The sequence below is a fragment of the Podarcis pityusensis genome (genome assembly GCF_964106645.2).
Source record: "Podarcis pityusensis genome assembly, chromosome: 6".
In the NCBI taxonomy this organism is placed as follows: domain Eukaryota; kingdom Metazoa; phylum Chordata; class Lepidosauria; order Squamata; family Lacertidae; genus Podarcis; species Podarcis pityusensis.
The window spans coordinates 37,110,931-37,130,952 of record NC_138030.1 but is presented as its reverse complement, the minus strand read 5'-3'; the positions used below and the strand labels follow the sequence as shown (position 1 = coordinate 37,130,952).

Here is a 20,022-nt window from a genome sequence, read left to right as displayed (position 1 = left end):
GTAGTTCTCCCTGTGGCATCTGTCTAACATGCTTCCTTACTTGATTGACTAACATCAGGCTCTCACACAGATTAATTCATATACTTGGCTTCATAAAACAGTGTTCTGTCGTGAAATTACAGCACTATTTCAAAGAACATATGGCATTAGATAAAAAAAAAAATCCTTCCATGGAGAGACCTGGTCTGAATAGAGACATTGGATTCTTATCTCGTTATACATGATAAAGATTTTTAGCCATCTCACCCCTTGCTTTTTCCTGTAAGACCAATTGCAGTCGTTAAGAGTTGTCCACAGGTTTACCACACCTATCAGCCAATCACCCATTCCCACCACCCTTCTGAGTAATACCCCTCCCCACCCTCTCACTATATATAAGGGTCTGGTGACTTCTGTTTCAGTGTATCTGAAGAAGTGTGCATGCACACGAAAGCTCATACCAAGAACAAACTTAGTTGGTCTCTAAGGTGCTACTGGAAGGATTTATTATTATTATTATTATTATTATTATTATTATTATTATTATATTTTGTTTCGACTATGGCAGACCAACACAGTTACCTACTTGTAACTAGAAATATGGCATTAGGTGACACATGAAGTCTGGTGTACAGAAGAAAGTGAATCCAAGGCTGTAACTCTTTCCACAGCAACTCCGGATACAATCCTTATATAGGAGTAAGGGTACTTCCAGACCATTGCTATTTTGGGGCGAGTTTCAGACACACACTGGCAAGTTCAGATCGAGCAATTAAAGCTCTTGCACAGCAAAAATTGGGCTTTTTGCAATAAGGAAAGTGATCGAGAAATGCGCTTGAAAGTGTGGAATAACACTTACCTGACATGATGTCATCTAATCTCCCTGCAAACAAATCAGAATGACTACTTAATGAACAGGTCATCCGGAAGCAACCTAAACCCCACTGAACTCAATGAAGCTTGCTTTTCATTAAACATGTTGGATTGCCCTATAGGTTGCAATCTTAAGAACACCTTCAGGAAGGATTAGGTTATCAATAGCTACTAGCTATGATGGCTATCTACTACCTCCAGTTTTGGAGGCAGTGCCTCTGAATACCAGGTGCTGGAAACCACCCATGGGGGAGTGCTGTTGCCCTCAAGTCCTGCTTGCAGGTTTTCCCTGGGCATCTGGTTGGCTGCTGTAAGAGCAGACGGCTGGGCTAGATGGGCCTCTGGTCTGATCCAGTGGTGCTTGGCATATGTTCTTTTGGGAATAAAGGCAAATAATATGATTTACTTCTGAGTAAACATACGAAGAACTGCACTGTAGGGGGGCATGGCTTCATAGACCACTTTCTGCACAGTGCACCACATGCACCCCGTGATGTTCTTGCTGCTTCCCACATAGTTCCTCAGATATCTGAAATAGTTATGACTTGAGTGGGGTGTCCTCAGCTTCTAAGCGTCTCAAAAGAACCTGCTAGCAGCAACCAATGAACAAAAGTCCAGTGAAAAGTCCAGTGAGAGCCAATGTGGTGTAGTGGTTAAGAGCCGTAGTCTTGTAATCTGGGGAACCGGGTTCGGGTCTCTGCTCCTCCACATGCACCTGCTGGGTGACCTTGGGCCAGTCACACTTCTTTCAAGTCTCTCAGCCCCACTCACCTCACAGAGTGTTTGTTGTGGGGGAGGAAGGGAAAGGAGAATGTTAGCAGCTTTGAGACTCCTTAAAGGGAGTGAAAGGCAGGATATCAAATCCAAACTACTACTCTTCTTCTTCTTCTTCTTCTTCTTCTTCTTCTTCTTCTTCTTCTTCTTCTTCTTCTCCTGTTGGAGTCAGGTCAGTGACAGGCCTCTCAGCAGGAGCTTTCTGAGCAAAAACATCTTCTGTAGGGCTGCCTCAAACAGGTAAGCAAGCTAAAGAACAAGGCTCACTACTCCCTGTAGCTAATCTTCCTTTTACTACAGCTTCTCCTTCTGCAGCTCCTATTACTCCTGCTACTTGAATCACGGGATTGGAGAATATCCACTAGAAGGAAATGATAAACATTTTACATTCCAGTCCCCCATTTTTGTTTTTTTATATGTGCATCTGTCCTGATGGTGACTTCTTTTTACATCTAGTTCCTGTGCTGAAATGACAGTGGAACAAATTCAGTGGATTATCATAATCCAAAACTGTTCTACAAAGCTGTAGGGAGGAAAAAACGTTCACAGGATAAAGGATCCTAACTAGTAACTGCAAGAATGTTCAATCTAATGCCCACACAAGTATTTAAAAAGACCAGCCGCCCAATTCATTCCTTCTGGTTTATTTTTCAAAGTGAATGCAGCAGCACTCTTCTGCCTACCTGGGAAGAAATAAGTAGAATCTGAGAGGTGCAAAACAAAGTGATGCGATAAGAATCTGGGCATGTGGAATCCTGTTGCACATTCTTAGCGGCTAAATTTCAAAACACAGCAGTTTCACAGACAACAGAACAGCAGAAAGTAACAGGTCTCAGTACTCTCCCTATTTTTGATCCCATTCACTTACAAAGTCTTCATATAATTACAGTGCATTGTTTTGTAAAGATAATGCAAATAGTAAACAAATGCTATACTACTAGTAAAACAGTGGAGAGGCTTCAAATATTACTACATTAGTATATTAATGTTGTGGTCATATCTGCATGAGAGAGGGTCATGAAGGCGTGAGTATGACCCATCTCATTTGGATTATTTGCACAGACACAGATCTTTAAAAGGCAGAGTTGGCTCTATGAAGTGAATCAGAGCAGGTACCGGTAGTTTAAAAAGGGAGAAGGAAGCATAGCACCGGGGAACAGGAAGGCTCTCCACAGACAGCACCAGGGACATTCTCGAGCAAGCAAGCTTTATATGCTGGGTTTTTATTTCTTTATTCTTGCATTTCCTTCCTGCTTTTCCTCCCAAAGGAGGAAGGAGTAGAGAAGGGAGAAAGAATTGAACAAAACAGGAGGAGCAGAATTGGTTTAAGTATTTATTTATTTTAAAGTATCTGTACCACCCACCTTTCCAGTTTGTGTTTAACATGATTTATAAAGGCAAATGCCTGATACTGATGAAATATATAAAATAAATAAATGAAATTGTCCAGTAGCACCTTAGAGACCAACTAAGTTTGCTCTTGGTATAAGCTTTTGTGTGCATGCACACTTCTTCAGATACCCACTTACAAAGATACCCACTTACATGCACACGAAAGCTTATACCAAGAATGAAATATACTCAGAGTCGCAAAGTGATTTCATGCTCTTTATTCAGCTCATAGTGGTGAGGAGGAATGAACAAATGTCCCCTCACAGTATCTGCTTTATATACATTATTTACACAATGGGCTGCACATGATTGGCTAATTCTGGAATTCTACTGTAAGCCAATCAGGTTGTGGATTCACTTCTATCTGGAGCAGGATTGGGTGGTTCCTGCCAACCAATCATACTGCTGCATTGTTCTAGGACCAATCAGACTGCTGCATTCTGAATCCTATTGTTCTAGGACCAATCAGACTGCTGCCTTTTGGATCCTATTGTTCTAGGACCAATCAGACTGCTACAGTTTGGATCCTATTCAACTCAGTACATAACACCCCTCCCCTCTAAGTTCCAGTCCTGCCCGGGAGGTCGCATTCATAGTCCTCAAGGTATGCCGGCGGCCTACGTGTGCGTTGTGGCCTGGGGTGTTCCCTGGTCCGGGCTCCGGGTTCTGGCTCGTGTTCCAAGGATGCTGGCTGTGATGCGGCTGTTTGGTCTGGTGCAACCAGCTCGCTCAGTCGTGGTTCTGGTTCCGGTGTCCTTTCGGCCTCACGGGTCCTCTCTGTATTTACTGATTCTGCCTCTCCTGCTGGCCCCTCCTGCTCTATGGGCCTCACTGCCCCGCTGTTCCCTTGGGACTCCTCTGACCTGTCCTCCTCCTGGTTTTCTCCCGGGAATCGTCGCCGTATCTGGTCGCAGTGGCGGCGCCAGCATTGCCCCCCATCCGTTAGCACCTCGTACGACACGGGGCCAGTGACCCTGGTGATTGTGGCGGGTACCCATGCTGGGCCTGCCCCAAAATTCTTTGCGTACACTGGGTCCTGGGCCTCGAAGGTCCGGGGGTTCCTGCCTTCCCCCACCACTACCTCATCCTGAGCTCTATCGGGGTGAAGGCGGTCCAATCTGATTGCAAGGCGCCGACCCATTAGTAGTTCAGCGGGGCTCCGGCCAGTCGTTGAGCTGGGGGTGCTGTGCTGTGCTAGAAGGAATGTGGCAAGGCGGTACTCCCAGTCCCCTTGCGTCATGCGGCGAAGGGTGTCCTTGGTGGTCCGCACCATGCGTTCTGCTTGGCCATTGGTGGCAGGGTGGAACGGCGCCGAACGGATGTGGCGGATGGCGTTCTGCGCTGTGAAGGTTTGGAATTCTCCTGACGTAAATGCAGTCCCGTTGTCTGAGACGAGAGTGTCAGGGAGCCCGTGGGTTGCAAACAGCCTGCGTAGTACCCGGATGGCTGCGGACGTGGAAGTGGACGGTACCAGTGCGACTTCCAGCCATTTGGTGTAGGAGTCCACCACTATGAAGAATGTTTTCCCCTGAAAGGGGCCAGCGAAATCCACATGCAGGCGTGACCATGGTGCTCGGGCGGACTCCCAGGACTGGACTGGGGCCCTTGGGGGGTCTGGGCGGGATTCTTGGCAGGCCTGGCAGTGTTTGACCCAGGCCTCTATCTCTCCATCGATCCCCGGCCACCACACATAACTCCTGGCAAGGGCCTTCATTCTTACTACCCCTGGATGTGTCTCGTGTAGGGCTGTGAGGACCCTTTTGCAGAGGGGCTGGGGAACAACGACTCTGCTTCCCCATAACAGGCACCCCTTGTGGGCCGACAGTTCATGTTTGCGGGTTGTGTAGCCGGCGAATTCTGGCCCGGGGCTGCTGCTGGGCCATCCCCTCCACACCCAGTCCAGGACCCGGGAGATGACCCTATCTTTCTTGGAATGGTGTGCAACTTCTTGTGCCTGAATGGGGCGGTCGGGAAGCAGCTCCAGGCTCATAACCTCTTGTGCAGGTGCTGGGTCAGGGCCTGTTTCCGGTAGTGGTAGCCTGCTGAGGGCGTCCGCATGGCCCATCGCCTTCCCAGGTCGGTGAATCAGTGCATACTGGTAGCTGGCAAGGAAAATTGACCACCTGAGGACGCGAGGAGACAGCACTTGGGGGGTCTGCTTTTCGGGGGCAAACAAGCCAAGCAACGGCTTGTGGTCAGTCACCACGGTAAAGGGCCGCCCGTACAAGAAATCATGGAATTTTTTTACTCCCTTTACGATTGCCAGACCCTCCTTGTCGATTTGCGAGTAGTTCCGCTCGGTTGTGTTGAGTGTCTGGGAAAAGTACGCCACCGGTACCTCTCTTCCATCCGGGAGTTGGTGCCCCAGGACAGCTCCAATGCCATAGGGTGAGGCGTCGCATGCTAGCACCACCGGCAGCCTCTCGTCGAAGTGTGCCAAGACCGAGTTTGAGACAAGCAAGTCCTTGACTGCCTGGAATGCGGCCTCCTGGCGCTGGCCCCACACCCAAGGGGCCCGCTTGTCCAGGAGTCTGTGTAGGGGCTCCGCTACCGCCGCCTTGTGGGGAAGGAAGGAATGGTAAAAGTTCAATAGTCCCAAGAAGGCCTGAAGTTCAGTCTTGCTCTTGGGCGCTGGGGCATCACAAATGGCCCGTACCTTGTCCCCAGTCGGGTGGACCCCTTCTGCGTCCACCATAAATCCCAGAAAGTCCACCTGAGGCACTCCTAGTAGACATTTTTCCCGCTTCACCTTGAGACCCGCCGTCTGGAAACGGTGCAGAACGGTGCGGAGGCGGTCCTCAAACTCCTCTGGTGTGGGGCCGGCAATCAACACATCATCGAAGAAGGGGGTGACGCCAGGAATCCCTTTAAGGAGAGAGTCCATTATATTCTGGAATATGCCTGGTGCCACGCTGACACCGAATTGCAGCCGCTTTACCCTGAACGCTCCTCTGTGCGTCACAATCGTCTGTGCCTCTGCTGTGGCCTCATCTACTGGCAGCTGTTGATATGCTTGGGCCAAGTCCAGCTTGCCAAAAATTTTCGACCCAGCCAGGGTGGCAAGGACATGGCTGACCACTGGCACTGGGTATGCGTGGGCCGTGAGGGCCTTGTTTATGGTACATTTGTAGTCTGCGCAGATGCGGACCGAACCATTAGGCTTGACGGGTGTGACGATTGGGGTTTCCCAGGGAGCATTAGGCACCGGCTCCAGCACTCCTTGCTCTACGAGTCGGTCCAATTCCTCGTCTATACGGGGTTTCAAGGCGAACGGGACCCGGCGGGCCTTGAGCCTGACCGGTCGTACTGCGGGGTCAAGCTGTAGCGCAATGGGGGGGCCCGTATACTGTCCCAATTTCCCATCGAAAACCCCTGGAAATTCCTTGCATATGGCGTCCACGTCCACTTGTAAGCTAGTGTGGTTCACCCCGGTGACAGCTAGCCCCAGTGGTCCAAACCATGCCAATCCCAGTAAGCTAATGTAGGGGCCCTTGACCACAAGCAAGTCCAGTTGCCGCGTCCGCCCTCGGTATTGCACCCTGAAGGTCCCCACCCCCATTGTGGGGACCTTACGTTTCTGGAAGTCCCGGAGGGTGAATGGGGCCGGCCTGAGTTTGGGACCCCCAGTGGGACACAGTTTCCTTAAGGTCCTTGCCGAGATTATGGATAGAGTTGAACCCGTGTCAAGCTCCATGCGGCATGGGGCCCCCTCTATCTGTACCTCTACATAAATTTTCTCTACGTTGGGGTGGGGCAACTGGTATACCTGGAAGTCCGTGAGCTCCGTCGAGTTGCCTTGGTGCGTTGGGCCCCGGGACCTGGGGCTCTTGGATTGGTCATCTGATGCCTGGTGTCGGGTGGGCCGAGCCCGACACACCCGGGCGATGTGTCCCGATTTTCTGCACTGCCTGCACTCTGCGTTGCGGAAACGGCAGGTCCTCCTCTCGTGACTCTCCCCGCAGCTTGCGCAGTTCCCTCCTTCTCGTCGAGGCAGCTGTGGTCTGTGCGCTGCTTGAGTGCGCTGCTGTACTCGGTGCACCTCCTCCCTGTCGGATCCTGAGTCGTCGGTGAGGTCTTCATGGTGGACCCTCGGTTGGGATGGCAGGCTCGGCCGTGCCTCTTGGGTCGACCTCTCGGCAGCTTCTGTTGCCAGGGCCTCCTCCAGAGCGACCTGGAACGTTAGGTCCTTCTTAGCGTAGAGGCGTCGTTGCAGCTTCTCATCCTTCAGGCCACCGGCGAGGCGGTCACGAAGCATGTTCTCCAGCTCTGAGAAGTTGCAGAACCGGGCGGCTTGGCGGAGAGAGGTCACAAACCCAGTTATGGTTTCCCCAGGGGCTTGCCGCTTTGCGTAGAAGGCATTTCGATGAGCCACCACTGAGGGCTGCGGCGAAAAGTGCCCCTTCAGCTGTTCCATTATTGTTTTGTATGGAACAGTAGCGACGTCTTCAGGCGCAAGGAGAGCCCGGGCGATTTCAAACGTCTCCTCTCCGCAGACGCTGAAGAATATCGCCCTCTTCTTGGCGTCTTCTTCGTCGGTGACCCCTTTGGCTTCTAGGAGGAAGGTGAAACGGGAGGCGTACGCTTCCCAGTCTCCAGATGCTGGGTTGAATGGCGAGAAGCTGCTGTTGGCTGCCATTCTGAGTTCCTTGTGCCCCGGAGCTGAAGCCTGGATACACGGTGCGAGGCAGCGGTGCGGCAGTTGGCGGTGCTGCGGTGCTGTGTGTGGCAGTCAGCTCAGCGGGATCCCACCTTCGTCGCCAGTGAAATATACTCAGAGTCGCAAAGTGATTTCATGCTCTTTATTCAGCTCATAGTGGTGAGGAGGAATGAACAAATGTCCCCTCACAGTATCTGCTTTATATACATTATTTACACAATGGGCTGCACATGATTGGCTAATTCTGGAATTCTACTGTAAGCCAATCAGGTTGTGGATTCACTTCTATCTGGAGCAGGATTGGGTGGTTCCTGCCAACCAATCATACTGCTGCATTGTTCTAGGACCAATCAGACTGCTGCATTCTGAATCCTATTGTTCTAGGACCAATCAGACTGCTGCCTTTTGGATCCTATTGTTCTAGGACCAATCAGACTGCTACAGTTTGGATCCTATTCAACTCAGTACATAACAAAGAAGAAACATAGTTCGAGTGCATCAGACCAACATGGCTACCTGATACTGATGTAATCTAACTAGCCAGATATTTGTGTAGATATGATTGATCGATTGATTGATTGATTGATTGATTGTAGAGGGTGTTTTTTATTAGCTTGTTTTTGTGTAAAATGACCTGCTCTGTAGATGACCCCTTTTAATCATCAGTGCCTTGCTATTATTACAGCAGAGACTATTGTTTCCTATTAACACTGTACCAATCCTCTTAGAATGGAATCCTGCCTGCTTATCAGGAGAGATCAAGTACATTTATAGCCACAGGTCATTTGTTTCCAGATAACATAACAACATAGATTTAGTCTTGGATAACCCATAGTAACAATGGTTTTTTTTTTAAAGGGTCGTTTATAGACACAGGGGTCCTTTCCTTTGAACTAATACTGTACTGCACATTTTTTGTTTTCATTTCTGAAATTTCTCTGCATTAAGGTTCATATTATTAGGATTCTTTTAATATCTGTGCAGCACTTGACCATTTTAAGCACTTTGTAACAGTAATAATGAACTTAATGATAAAAATGTGTGTTTGATAAATCTACAATTTTATATGCGAATCTCATTTATTTTAACACTTGCTGGATCCAGGGGTTAGAAGGATCTCAACCTACTCCACCCACCAACTCATAACAGTAATAATAATCATGTTCCTGGTCATCATTGTCTTTATGATGTGGTTTCCCACAGCCCCCAACTTTTTGACAAAACCCTCAGAAATTTGGGAGCAGAGCAGACACAACTGAGCAGAAGCTGTGCAGAAGTATTTCACTCAAACAAACAGATCCAAAATGCTGCATAAGGTTGTCAGAGAGTTGCACAGACTTGGGGCTTATCTACACTTACCCTTTTGCCCTGCTCTTTCCAGACACAGGTCCGGGCTTTAACGCTCTGTGCCCAAGTGCTTTTCTTTTTGCCCCAAGCTTTCCCTTTGAAAACCTGCTCTTTAAAGCTGAATCAAAGCAAACACCAATTCGAGGTTTCCTTGGATTGTCGTTTGTTCCACGTGAGCTTTTGAGAGCAGGTTTTTGGGAGGAAAGCTCCTCAAAATGGAAACACAGAGCTTTAAGTTGTGAGCCATGTCTGGAAAGAGTGGAGGAAAGATACGTGTGGATAAGGCCTTACAGCAACTGTTAGAGCCACTATGGTGTACTGGAAAGCGTGTTGGGCATGGACTGCAGAGAGATGAGTTTGAATCCTTGTTCAGCAACTAAGCAAACACTGCCAGCCAAGCTATTACAGTTAAGCCTGACCTCCTGCACAGGGTTGTTATCAGAATAAATTAGGAGGGCCATGGAGGCTATATTTCTTGGAGGAAGGATGACATGAAAAACACTGAATAAATAAAAGAGTAAATGTGTACTTATAATATTTCCCTATAAATGTTTGATTTTGATTTTGATAGCCATTCAGATTTTACTTTGACGAGGATTTGTTTCACTCAGGCATATAGGTAATTTTATGGGAAAGGGGAGTCATTTCTGTATCCAAAGAGCTGTCAGGTATGATAATACTTTTAGCCCTGAAGTTCTACTAAGGAGCTCAAAGCAAAATGCTCATTTTTAAGAAGAATGCAAGATGTTCCTTTTTTTTTATTTAGTTTACTTACATACACTCGAAGAGGGATTTGCATACATTTGAAAATGACAATTGATTTTCAGAAGTAAATTGTTACATCGTGATTCATAGACCAGAGACAGTAGGATATACACGGCGAATTTGCATCCACAGAAATGTTGGGTCCACGTATAGATAATGGTGATTTACATTTAATCTTTCTTTGTTGGTGTTTCATATGATTTAAGAGAAGCAACCCCATTCACCTGTATTTGTGATGACAACTGAGAACAGCTGCAATAGGTTCGATATGTTCCAAACACAGAATCATTCAGAAAAGTGTTTTAAATAGTCTTAACAGGGGAGCTTTCAGGTCTTTAGACTGGCATCAGAGACCCCAGTGACCTTACTTGGGAAACACTTCTAAATGAAACATTGACCTGAGACCTCTGAAGGTCTCTGTGACGTATATGGGGGAATCTCCTAATGTTCTTATACTTTCTTATCTTGTGCTGGATTAACTCAGGGGATCCACTCCCAGTTGCGCTTGTATGAGAATGACACTGGAAGGCTGAGTCGCGGCTGCATGGAAGACGGGTAAAAAGAAGAGGAAAAATGATAAGGAGAAGCAGCCCAGCATAATTGTGCAATATTCACAAAAGCAAGAAAAAGAAAACTCACACCGTAAATTTTTTTAAAAGTTATTCAAGAAAGAAAATACCAAGCTGAAAGAGGAGAAGGGGAAAAATCCCACCACTTCCATTTCGTGAAACAACATGGGACAACGCTTAACAAATGAGGAGGGGGAACAAGTTGAGATTGATGTGGCTGAACTGCAGGAATGGTATAAGAAGTTTGTGGTGGAATGTCCAAGCGGGACTCTTTTCATGCATGAATTCAAGCGATTCTTCGGAGTACAGAATAATCAGGAGGCAGCGGAATATGTGGAGAACATGTTCAGAGCTTTTGATAAGAATGGGGTAAGCATTTTTCCAGCATTTGCTGTTTTTCAGGGAGGTTAAACAATGTTGGATATTTACTGAGCATTCATTGCACCACACATGGGTTACTCCACACTCCCCATTTTATTTTCCTGTCACTTTCCGGATCTTTTTAGGAAGTGGATATGTTGCGCAAGACCTCCAAATCAACTTTAATTGCACAACCTGAATTTTCTGGTATGTGATTGCATCCCACCCCAAAATTGCAACACTCTGGAAGCACCTTTAAATGTGGATTTTTCCTTTGGACTAGACCTTATTTGTTAAGTGTTATTTGTTCAGAGGAGTTACCGATGTGCCAAACTTGCAGGAGGTGGGTAATAATTTCCAGAACTTCACAGAGAGTTAACTAATAAAATCTAATTTTGTTCTATATTCCCTCCAGCCCAACCCCACCCCAAAATTGGGTTCTTTGAACCTTAGATTTATCCGTCAAATTCTAGGAACCTACATTTTACACTCTTGTCTAAAGACTTGTGAAATGTACATCAGATTCAAGACGATGCACAGTGAACAACGTTCAGTAACACAAAACTGGACACATCTAAAAGGGTTCTCTCAATTGTAGCTATTAATGTAACTTTAATAGTTTTATGATAATCATTTATCTGGGTAGTGAAATGATTTTCTGATGAAACAGCCTGTTGTCACTGCACAGTGGAAAGAGAGTGGTTTTGGTGCACTGATTTATAGCAGTCACTGCAAGGTCACACTGACTATTGTTACATAAGATGTCACTTGACTATGTTCTAAATATCAGCGAGAGGAAAGAACTCTGCTGACTTAGTGACCTTAGATCATAAAATCATAGAATTGTAGAGTTAGAAGGGACCCCATGGGTCATCTAGTCCAACCCCCTGCATTGCAGGAATATCAACATGCAGCCCCACCCCCCCAATCCAATTTGAAATCATACTGGACCCTGCTTAGCTTTGCAGATCTGCTAATGGTTTTATTGCTGCACCACTAGGACAAGTCGCTTTGTAGCTAACAAAGACTCGGTAGCCAGAACATCATTTTGTTGTTGAAATTCCTGTAAACATTTTTATTATTGTTCAAGTACAGATCAAATATTGAAGATATTTTTTAGCCAACCTCCATACCTATCTTACACACTTATTGTAAATGTCATGGTAATTCATATCAGTTTAACTTCATTTTCCCTGTTCCAGGAAGAGAAGCACTATACAGTGGTACCTTGGTTTACAAACTTAATCCGTTCTGGAAATCCGTTCTTAAAACCAAAGCAGTCTTAAACCAAGGCGTGCTTTCCCACAGCAGCGGAGGACTCAATTTATAAATGGAACACACTCAACAGGAAGCGAACGTATTCTGCTTCCAAGGCAAAGTTCACAAACCAAAACACCTACTTCCGGGTTTGCAGTGTTCTTAATCCAAGTTGTTCGTAAACTAAGCTGTTCTTAAACCAAGGTACCACTATATAGACATAGAAGGAGTGCATTGTGTTGAACTGGACATATGAAAGATGCAGCTTGTATCCAAGTTGTGACTCAACACGTTCTGAGAAGTTTCAACTTAGATGGGCTGAGTTGCAGTGTGGGAGTGAATTAAACTAATCACAAAACCGCTCAATTAATTAAAAATGAGGTGTAGTCATCAACTAAGTTCTACTCCGGGTAGACTTGCTGAAATTAATAGGTCTAACTTAGCCATGTCCATTAATTTAAACGGGTCTACTCACTGAGTAAAGCTTAGTGGGAGACCCCGCCTAACTCCTGTTGCTTCCAACACATAATTATCACTGCTTTGATGGCAAGGGAAATTTCCAGCAGGAAAGCACCAATTCAGGGCAACAGGCTTCAAATGGATAACACAGTTGAGAGATAAATGTCCTTAGGAAGAATATTCTAGGATTTGCATTTTGTATGTTGGGTGTTTTTTAGTTTGACATTGTACAACTGCATATACTGAATGCAAGCTTTAACTAATTCACAGCAAGGGTAAGAGCAGAGGGGAAAGAAAGATGCATATGCAGTTGGATAGCATAGATTGTTCTTGTTGGCATCCGCCCATCATAGCTGTCAACTTTCCCCTTTTTTAAAGGGAAATTCCCTTATTCCGAATAGGATTCCTCGCAAGAAAAGGGAAAAGTTGACAGCTATGCTGCCCGTCTCAGGAAACAATGGAGTGTGCCTCCAAGGTGACATCAAACCACTGGAGAATCACAGCACCTGCTGTGGCTGCAGAGACTGGTAACTCGTAACTGCTGCCTCCTGCGTTGTTTTTGCTATATTAGCAGCACTGAAGTGACCTTCCTGAGGCGCAAGCCTGGGCAGTGTGTGTGGAGCTCCTGAGCTGTCCAGACAACAAGACCCCCACCTCTTGGCCTTGCTGATGTGCTCCAAAGGAAAGCAGAGCAATACGTTTGGCACAAGCTTGGTTCTTGGCACAAGTTGCTTCTTAGCTGCCCCCAGTTCTCCAGAGCTGATTTCAAGGGGGCACAAGGGCTGGAGGAGAGGAAGAAGAAGTTAAGAGAATAAGAAGAGCCTGCTGGATCAGGCCAATGGCCCATCTAGTCTAGAATCCTGTTCTCACAGTAGCCAAACAGATTCTCAAGTGACACCCGAGCACAAGTTCTGTGTGCTCATAGAAATCTGTTGTGCCAGCAGAGCTGCATTGTTGGAGGCCATCCTTCATACCAGCTTGAGGTTTGTGCCTGAAATATAAAAAGTGAACAGACCCCAAGAGAGAGAGATGAATGGGAGTATAGGCTTTTGCATGGCCTGATCTTATGAAAAAGTGCTCCACTCTTAAGAGTAGTAGAATTTGATCTGATTGTTTCAATGTTAGTATCAGCTTGAACTGGCTTGCCTTGCAAGAATTTCCATAAAGTCTTCTGTATTAAGTGCTTCTGGGCCAGACATGAGCCATTGGCTTGGGGAAAAGAGGGAGAAAAATTCCCAAGGAGAGCACAGAGGTGCACTGCTCAACGCTGACAGCAATGAAAGCAGTGTATTCTATGTGAAGAAATATGATGAAATGCACTTTGGGGACCGCAGAGGAATTTATTGCTTGCACCCCTCTAGCTTAAGCCTTACCCATTAGACTGGGCTGGCAATCACTTTAAGCTTTGTAAAGACACTTAAGGGTGTTAGTGGCCAATTTCTGCTATTTCTCATAGTAAATGGAAGCTCCAGGGGTTGGCAAAATCCCAACTGCCTTAGGTGTATGCTCCAATTTTGAGAACATTGTATGAATGACAGGACATCATGGTCTACCTAGCATAAGTATATGTTCAGCCCTGAGGTCAGTTCACATATATCTTAATGGCAGGAAGATCAAGCCCAGCTAATTGAAGCTATAGCAGACCTATCACTGCATGGCTCACAATTAAAAAACTGGAAGAGCAAGCTCCTACAACGCTTAAGAACTGGAAAAGCAAGCTTCTATAACTTTTCTTCTTGAGGGAAGTTGGCTTCAATCAGATTTGACCATATACAAATTTAAATAAAGATTGTGCTATACAGAGAGCTGAGTGGATGTAATGAAAAACTAAAACTGAAAACAGTCTGAAGACTAGTTATGGAGGGCGCTACAGCAGCTGCACTGTCTTCCCTACTTATTCTAATCCTTATCTCACAAAGCCTGATTCTGTCAATAATGAATCCTGCTCTCTTCTTTCCTTCTGTCAGGATGCCAAAGACTGGCTTTGAGAAGGAGGATACTGTCCATTGTTCCTGTTCAGTATAGTTAAATGGTATGCAGGACAAGAACAGGAAAGCCAGACATAGAGATTGTAGGCACCTCCTACCTTTAGGAGTTTTATTACAGGTGTATTCTGCAACATATCCTTGACAAAATAATAGTGCATTGGTGATGGATTCATTTTGATTCATCATTAGTTCTACAATATTTTCCCAATGCTAGGGGCCAGATTAAGACAAACAAAAATGTAGGCTATATTTGAAGCTGACAAGCAGAGGGCCAATTAAGATTTAGAATAAGCAAAAATACATTTGTTTTCAAACTTCCAGTGCTTCTTTAAAACCAAAGAAAAAGTCACTATATTCTGTACAGTGGTAACTCTGGTTACAAATGCTTCAGGTTATGAACGCTTCAGGTTACGAGCTTCGCTAATCCAGAAGTAGCTGCTTCTGGTTGCGAACTTTACCCCAGGATGCAGACAGAAATCGTGCGCCAGAGGCACGTGCGCAGCGGGAGTCCCCATTAGCGAAAACACACTTCAGGATAAGAACGATTTCAGCTTAAGAACGGACCTCCGGAACGAATTACATTCGTAACCAGAGGTACCACTGTATTTACATAGTGTCCTCCAATGGCAGAACCTGTGATTTTTAATATAGCATATGCAATATGTGATTTCTATCTAACATGTTAATGCAAACAAATAATGGTATGAAGTGTTCCTAAAACACAGCACACCATCCAACTTTTTCATTTCAAAAACCAGGACACACGTCTTCTGTGACATGCTCCCAGGTGAGTCACGTGACCTGCATTGCAATCTTGCCCTGAAAAAAAGTGCTTTTTCAGGGCAAGAGTGCAAGAGAGAGCAGCACTCAAAATGGCCGCCACAGTCTTGCCCCATTTTTCTGGAACACTCAGCATGTATGACACAGTTGCCATCTGAATTAACTGATTCAATTTCTGTCTGAATGGAACCTTTGGTGGAGAAGATTCTTGAGAATAGCTCTCCATTCATGTAGCCATTCAGGTCAACTAATCCATGCAGGCAGTTCATGTACTTGTCAATATAGAATATGGTGTCAGGTGTTTGGTACTCTGTGTAGAGAGAGGAATGTGGAAACTGACATCAAAATGGGAGCCAGAAAGCCAGACATGGGAAGCAAAGTTGTGTATCAGCACCAAACAAGGATCAAGATAGTGAAGTCAAATCAGGTTTATATAGATCAAGGAAACTAGGTGTCAATAGTGCAGGGTCAAAAGTCAAGAAGATATGCCAAGTAAGGAAAAGAAAGTCAAAAGAGTAAGCAGGGATTATACGCTTCATATAGGATTAGATAAACAATGGAAACATGACCTCAGCATGACCAAACAGGAGCAAGGAGGACAGAATGCCAGTGACAATATAGTATAGAAATGCTAAGGTTGTGTACCACACACTATACTTTTAAAGCACATCCAAAGCATATCTAAAGCATCCTCACTCAAAGAAATCTGAGCATTGTAGTTTGTTAAGGGTTGCTAGGAATTTTCACTCTGTGAGAGAAAACTATAGTGCCCAGAATTCATTAAATGGAAAGAACGTGCTCAAATGTGCTTTTAAGGTATAGTTTGCACATAGCCCAAGTCCACATCTGTTGTTTCAAATATACAAAAGATGACTGAACCATTTGGAATCGTTGCACACTTCCACAGAAACCACTAGTCTCTGCTGTGTTCTGAGATTAAAGGTCTAATCCTTAACTATTTTCAAAATTCAAATGTAATTAAAGTTACTTTTTATTAGCTGAGTTTTGTGATAAGAATCAATTTTAAAAGATCTTCAAATTATCCTTGTTAGAATCTAAAACTTAAATACTTAGACATTAGATCACCCATTGCAGGGTTACTGCCACAACCAAGGAACTCTTTAGACTAGATTGTCCTGAAATAGGTTGTATCACAGGATCACTGGGAAGAGTAGAAACTACTCTTTCAACTCCAAAGGTTCCCCCCCACCTTTTAAAGTAAGTTTTCAAACAATATATAGTCTTTAACAAAAAACAAAAAAAAACCATTAGGTAAGAATGAAGCTTGTGAGAGTGAAACACAGTGTTGTTGTTTAGTGGTTTAGTTGTGTCCAACTCTTCGTGACCCCATGGACCAGAGCATGCCAGGCACTCCTGTCTTCCATTGCCTCCCGCAGTTTGGTCAAACTCATGTTAGTAGCTTTGAGAACATTGTCCAACCATCTTGTCCTCTGTCGTCCCCTTCTCCTTGTGCCCTCAATCTTTCCCAACACCAGGGTCTTTTCCAGGGAGTCTTCTCTTCTCAGTAGGAAGGCAATAAATATTGCCTTCTGTCAGCCATTAAATAGCTGGCAAAGTATTGTAGCCATGCTGATCATTTGGAATATAGCACACACACAAAAAGTGGGAAGACATCCTGATTCAAAAGTGAAGAATCTTTTACGTTACACCAGGGGTGGTGACCACACATGCTTCTTTATGCACATAGGCTCTCTCTAAGAGACCTTTACAAATAACCCAAATAAAGCCTACTGCTAGAGCCTGCATTTAATGTAGTGAAGGGTTCCAGCTTTCTCCCTCTATCCTAAGACTGAAAACAAGTCAGAAGATAACATATGCTAGACACAATAATAAGACATGGTGTGTGGATAAACGTGTGTGCATGCAGACACATGGTACCAAGCATGAAGAAATGTACTTGATAACTTCATTTGATGACAGGATTCTGCACAAGGTAGTGTGCTTGATAACATAAGATGTATTTTTGCTACAAAATGTTGGGCAGCTGCTGCCTCCAGAAATGGAGATGGGATCTGGCCTCAGGAAGGACTTTACCACAAAGACTTCTTGCAATTAGGATTCAAGGTGCACAAATGCTTCCTGGGACAAAGCACTAAGTGAAGAATGGATGCCTTTTGGAAATATAGAAACCTGACGTAAGGCACAACTGGTTGGTAATGATAATCTAAGAGATTTTAAGATTACATTGATTAATTACGTCAGCCAAAGGTTATAGGAGAAAACAAAAGTAGATAGCACATGAGTAAATATCATAATGACTACGTTTAGATTTCATCAGGGAATTGAAATTATGGCATGCAGCCATCATTCTAACTCCATTTCCATTAGTTTAAGATCTTTTTGACAAGTTCGCTCTACATTTTGCTTCACCCTTTCCAAATTAACCCCTCCATGTTTTTTAATCCACAGGACAACACCATTGATTTCCTAGAATATGTGGCTGCTCTGAATCTTGTTTTACGAGGGAAGTTGGAACACAAACTGAGGTGGACGTTCAAAATATATGATAAGGATGGCAACGGCTGCATAGACAAACCTGAGCTCTTAGAAATAGTTGAGGTGAGTAGGAATTTAGTATTTGCTGCCAGACACTCTGTCAGATTTCATAACTTGAGTTTGGAAGCTTCTGTAAACCCTGCTTGAAGAACTGCTGCAGGGTTTCTCAGAAATGGGACATTTCAGCCATCCATAGAGATATGTGAAACCTAGTGTCCGGCACTGTCATGACACCAGGTCTGCTGCTGTGAGTGAGAGACCTATGATGTTGATTGCTCACTTTCCCTCTTGAATTGTTTCATTTATTTGTAGCATTTGTATAACGTTTTTTTTTTTACAATACATAAGACAAAACAAAACAATTTAAATGCAACCTAGGACATGAAATCATAAAAACAAAAGGTACATATAAAGAAATACGTTCAAAATTAAAACACAGATTGAAAAATGGGCACCATAATCCAAATCCCATTTAGCTGGGAGGGGGGTATCCTGATTCTGACAGTCTTTGCCTACAGCAGTGGTTTTCAACCAGTGTGCTGTGGCACCCTGGGGTGCCTTGAAGGATGGTCAGTGGTGTCGCGGGCAACACTGGCCTCTGCCCCTCTTTCTTTCCCTCCCTCCTTTGATCCCCTCTCATGTCTCTGCCTCCGAAAGGCTTGCACAGCTGTTTGTTGCAGCAGCCCTGGCTACAAGCTTTGCAAGCGAATGGTGCCTCTCAGGCTGGCCAGGGGGTGCTGGTTACCAGAAGCTGAGGTGGCCTCGGAGTAAGCAAGCAAGCAGGCAAGGGAGCCCAGCCAGCCAGTCCACCAGCCCTTGCTGCTGGGAGGCTGGGCAGATAAGCGCTGCTGTGGCCTTTCTTGTGCTTGCTGAGTGCAAGGCCTGCCTGGGAACTGAGTGCCCACAGCTGCCTCCCAAGGTAAGCTGCTGGCCTCATGGTCACTTTTGGCTATTCTCCATTGGATCACTAAGGCTGGGGGTATCCTCTTCCCAGGCCTCTCTTTGGAGCAGAGGTGGAGGGAAGCTTAGAGATCAGGGGTGACAGCAGCAGCTGCCCGGAGGACTCCCAAGGAGAGCCATCATACAATCACCCAAAGCAATTTGCCTGCCTCCTCCCATCATGGGAGCATCGGGGCTGCAGATGCCACAATGACCCCATCACACCATTAAGCTGCAGTAGGAGCACCCAGAGTATGAATTTCAGCCTGGTCCAGGCTACATAGATTATTTTAAATACCTGGGTGAACAGAATCTTCCTCTTGTGCCTCAAAGGCCACAAAGATGGTGCCAGAAAGGCTCCCTGGAAAGACTATAGAGCTAGGGTGCCACAACTGAAAAGGCCCTCACTGGAGGAGCAAAGCCTCCAATGAAAATGTTAAGCTTTTGGGAAGATACACATGGGAGAATGTGGTCTTTTGGACAACCCCATTTAGGGCTTTAAGGTTAAAACTGGCATTTAAACTGGACCTGGACCTGGAAACGGACTGGGATTTTGAAATCTGATTTTTTAAAAATGGTGCCTTTGTTCTGCTCTGTTCACTTTCACTGAGGTTTTCCAAATGATATTATTGACGGTAAAAAGTAAAAATCTTAACTTTTTTGTCTGTCATGTTAATATGCATACATCATGCTTTCTTAACTTTATGTGCATGGTCAGAAAGAGTAGTGACAAGGAATGGGCTTCAATATCAAGTGTCAGGGAACTGCCATCGGAAGGAAGGGAAGTGAAAGGGCTCACACAGGTTGGGAGAGACTCAGCAGCTGAAGAGGGAACCAGTAGGGGGAGAGGAGCTGGGCTGAGGGAAAGGGAGCTGGAGGGATGGCTCAGAGACACTTCCAGCGAAAACAGTGGGGAGGTTTCAGGACCTCCTGTAGGGACACCCACTCCTCGCCGGAAACTGTCACGCAGAGAGTCCAGAAGACGTGTTTCCGTTAAGGAGCTTTTATGTTGGAAGCGATTCCGAAAGCAACCACTGTCGGAATCTGCCAGCGACTGACGGAGCCATGTTTAAGGGGCTCCGTTACAGACAGAGGTTTGCAAACTTGACCAAACTCTGAGGGACTAGGATTTTACACACAAGCAGCTCATCGTCCCATCACAGCATTCCGACAGTCTTCGTGAGCAGCTTGTGCAGGAGAAGGCATCATGAGCAACCCAGCCGGAACCGGAGAAGCAGGAGCTGGAGCGGGTCCAAGCCTGGAAGAAAGGTACCGGGTGTTGGAGGTCCAGCTAGCGCTGCAGACGGCGAGGCTTGAGGAGAGGAGGGCTCAGGATGCAGACAAAAAGGGGAAAGACACCCAGCTC

The 20,022-nt window shown here is 45.5% G+C and overlaps 1 protein-coding gene across 1 annotated transcript in view; it reads left to right on the top strand.

Moving 5' to 3' along the window:
• The window catches only part of GUCA1B (guanylate cyclase activator 1B), a 63,445-nt gene that overhangs the window by 31,103 nt on the left and 12,320 nt on the right, over window positions 1-20,022 (top strand). The window contains exons 2-3 of the mRNA XM_081009940.1: window positions 10,272-10,725; window positions 17,631-17,780. Coding sequence (XP_080866066.1) covers window positions 10,522-10,725; window positions 17,631-17,780 — 354 coding nt within the window. The 5' untranslated portion in view covers window positions 10,272-10,521. The remainder of the gene's footprint in view (window positions 1-10,271; window positions 10,726-17,630; window positions 17,781-20,022) is intronic.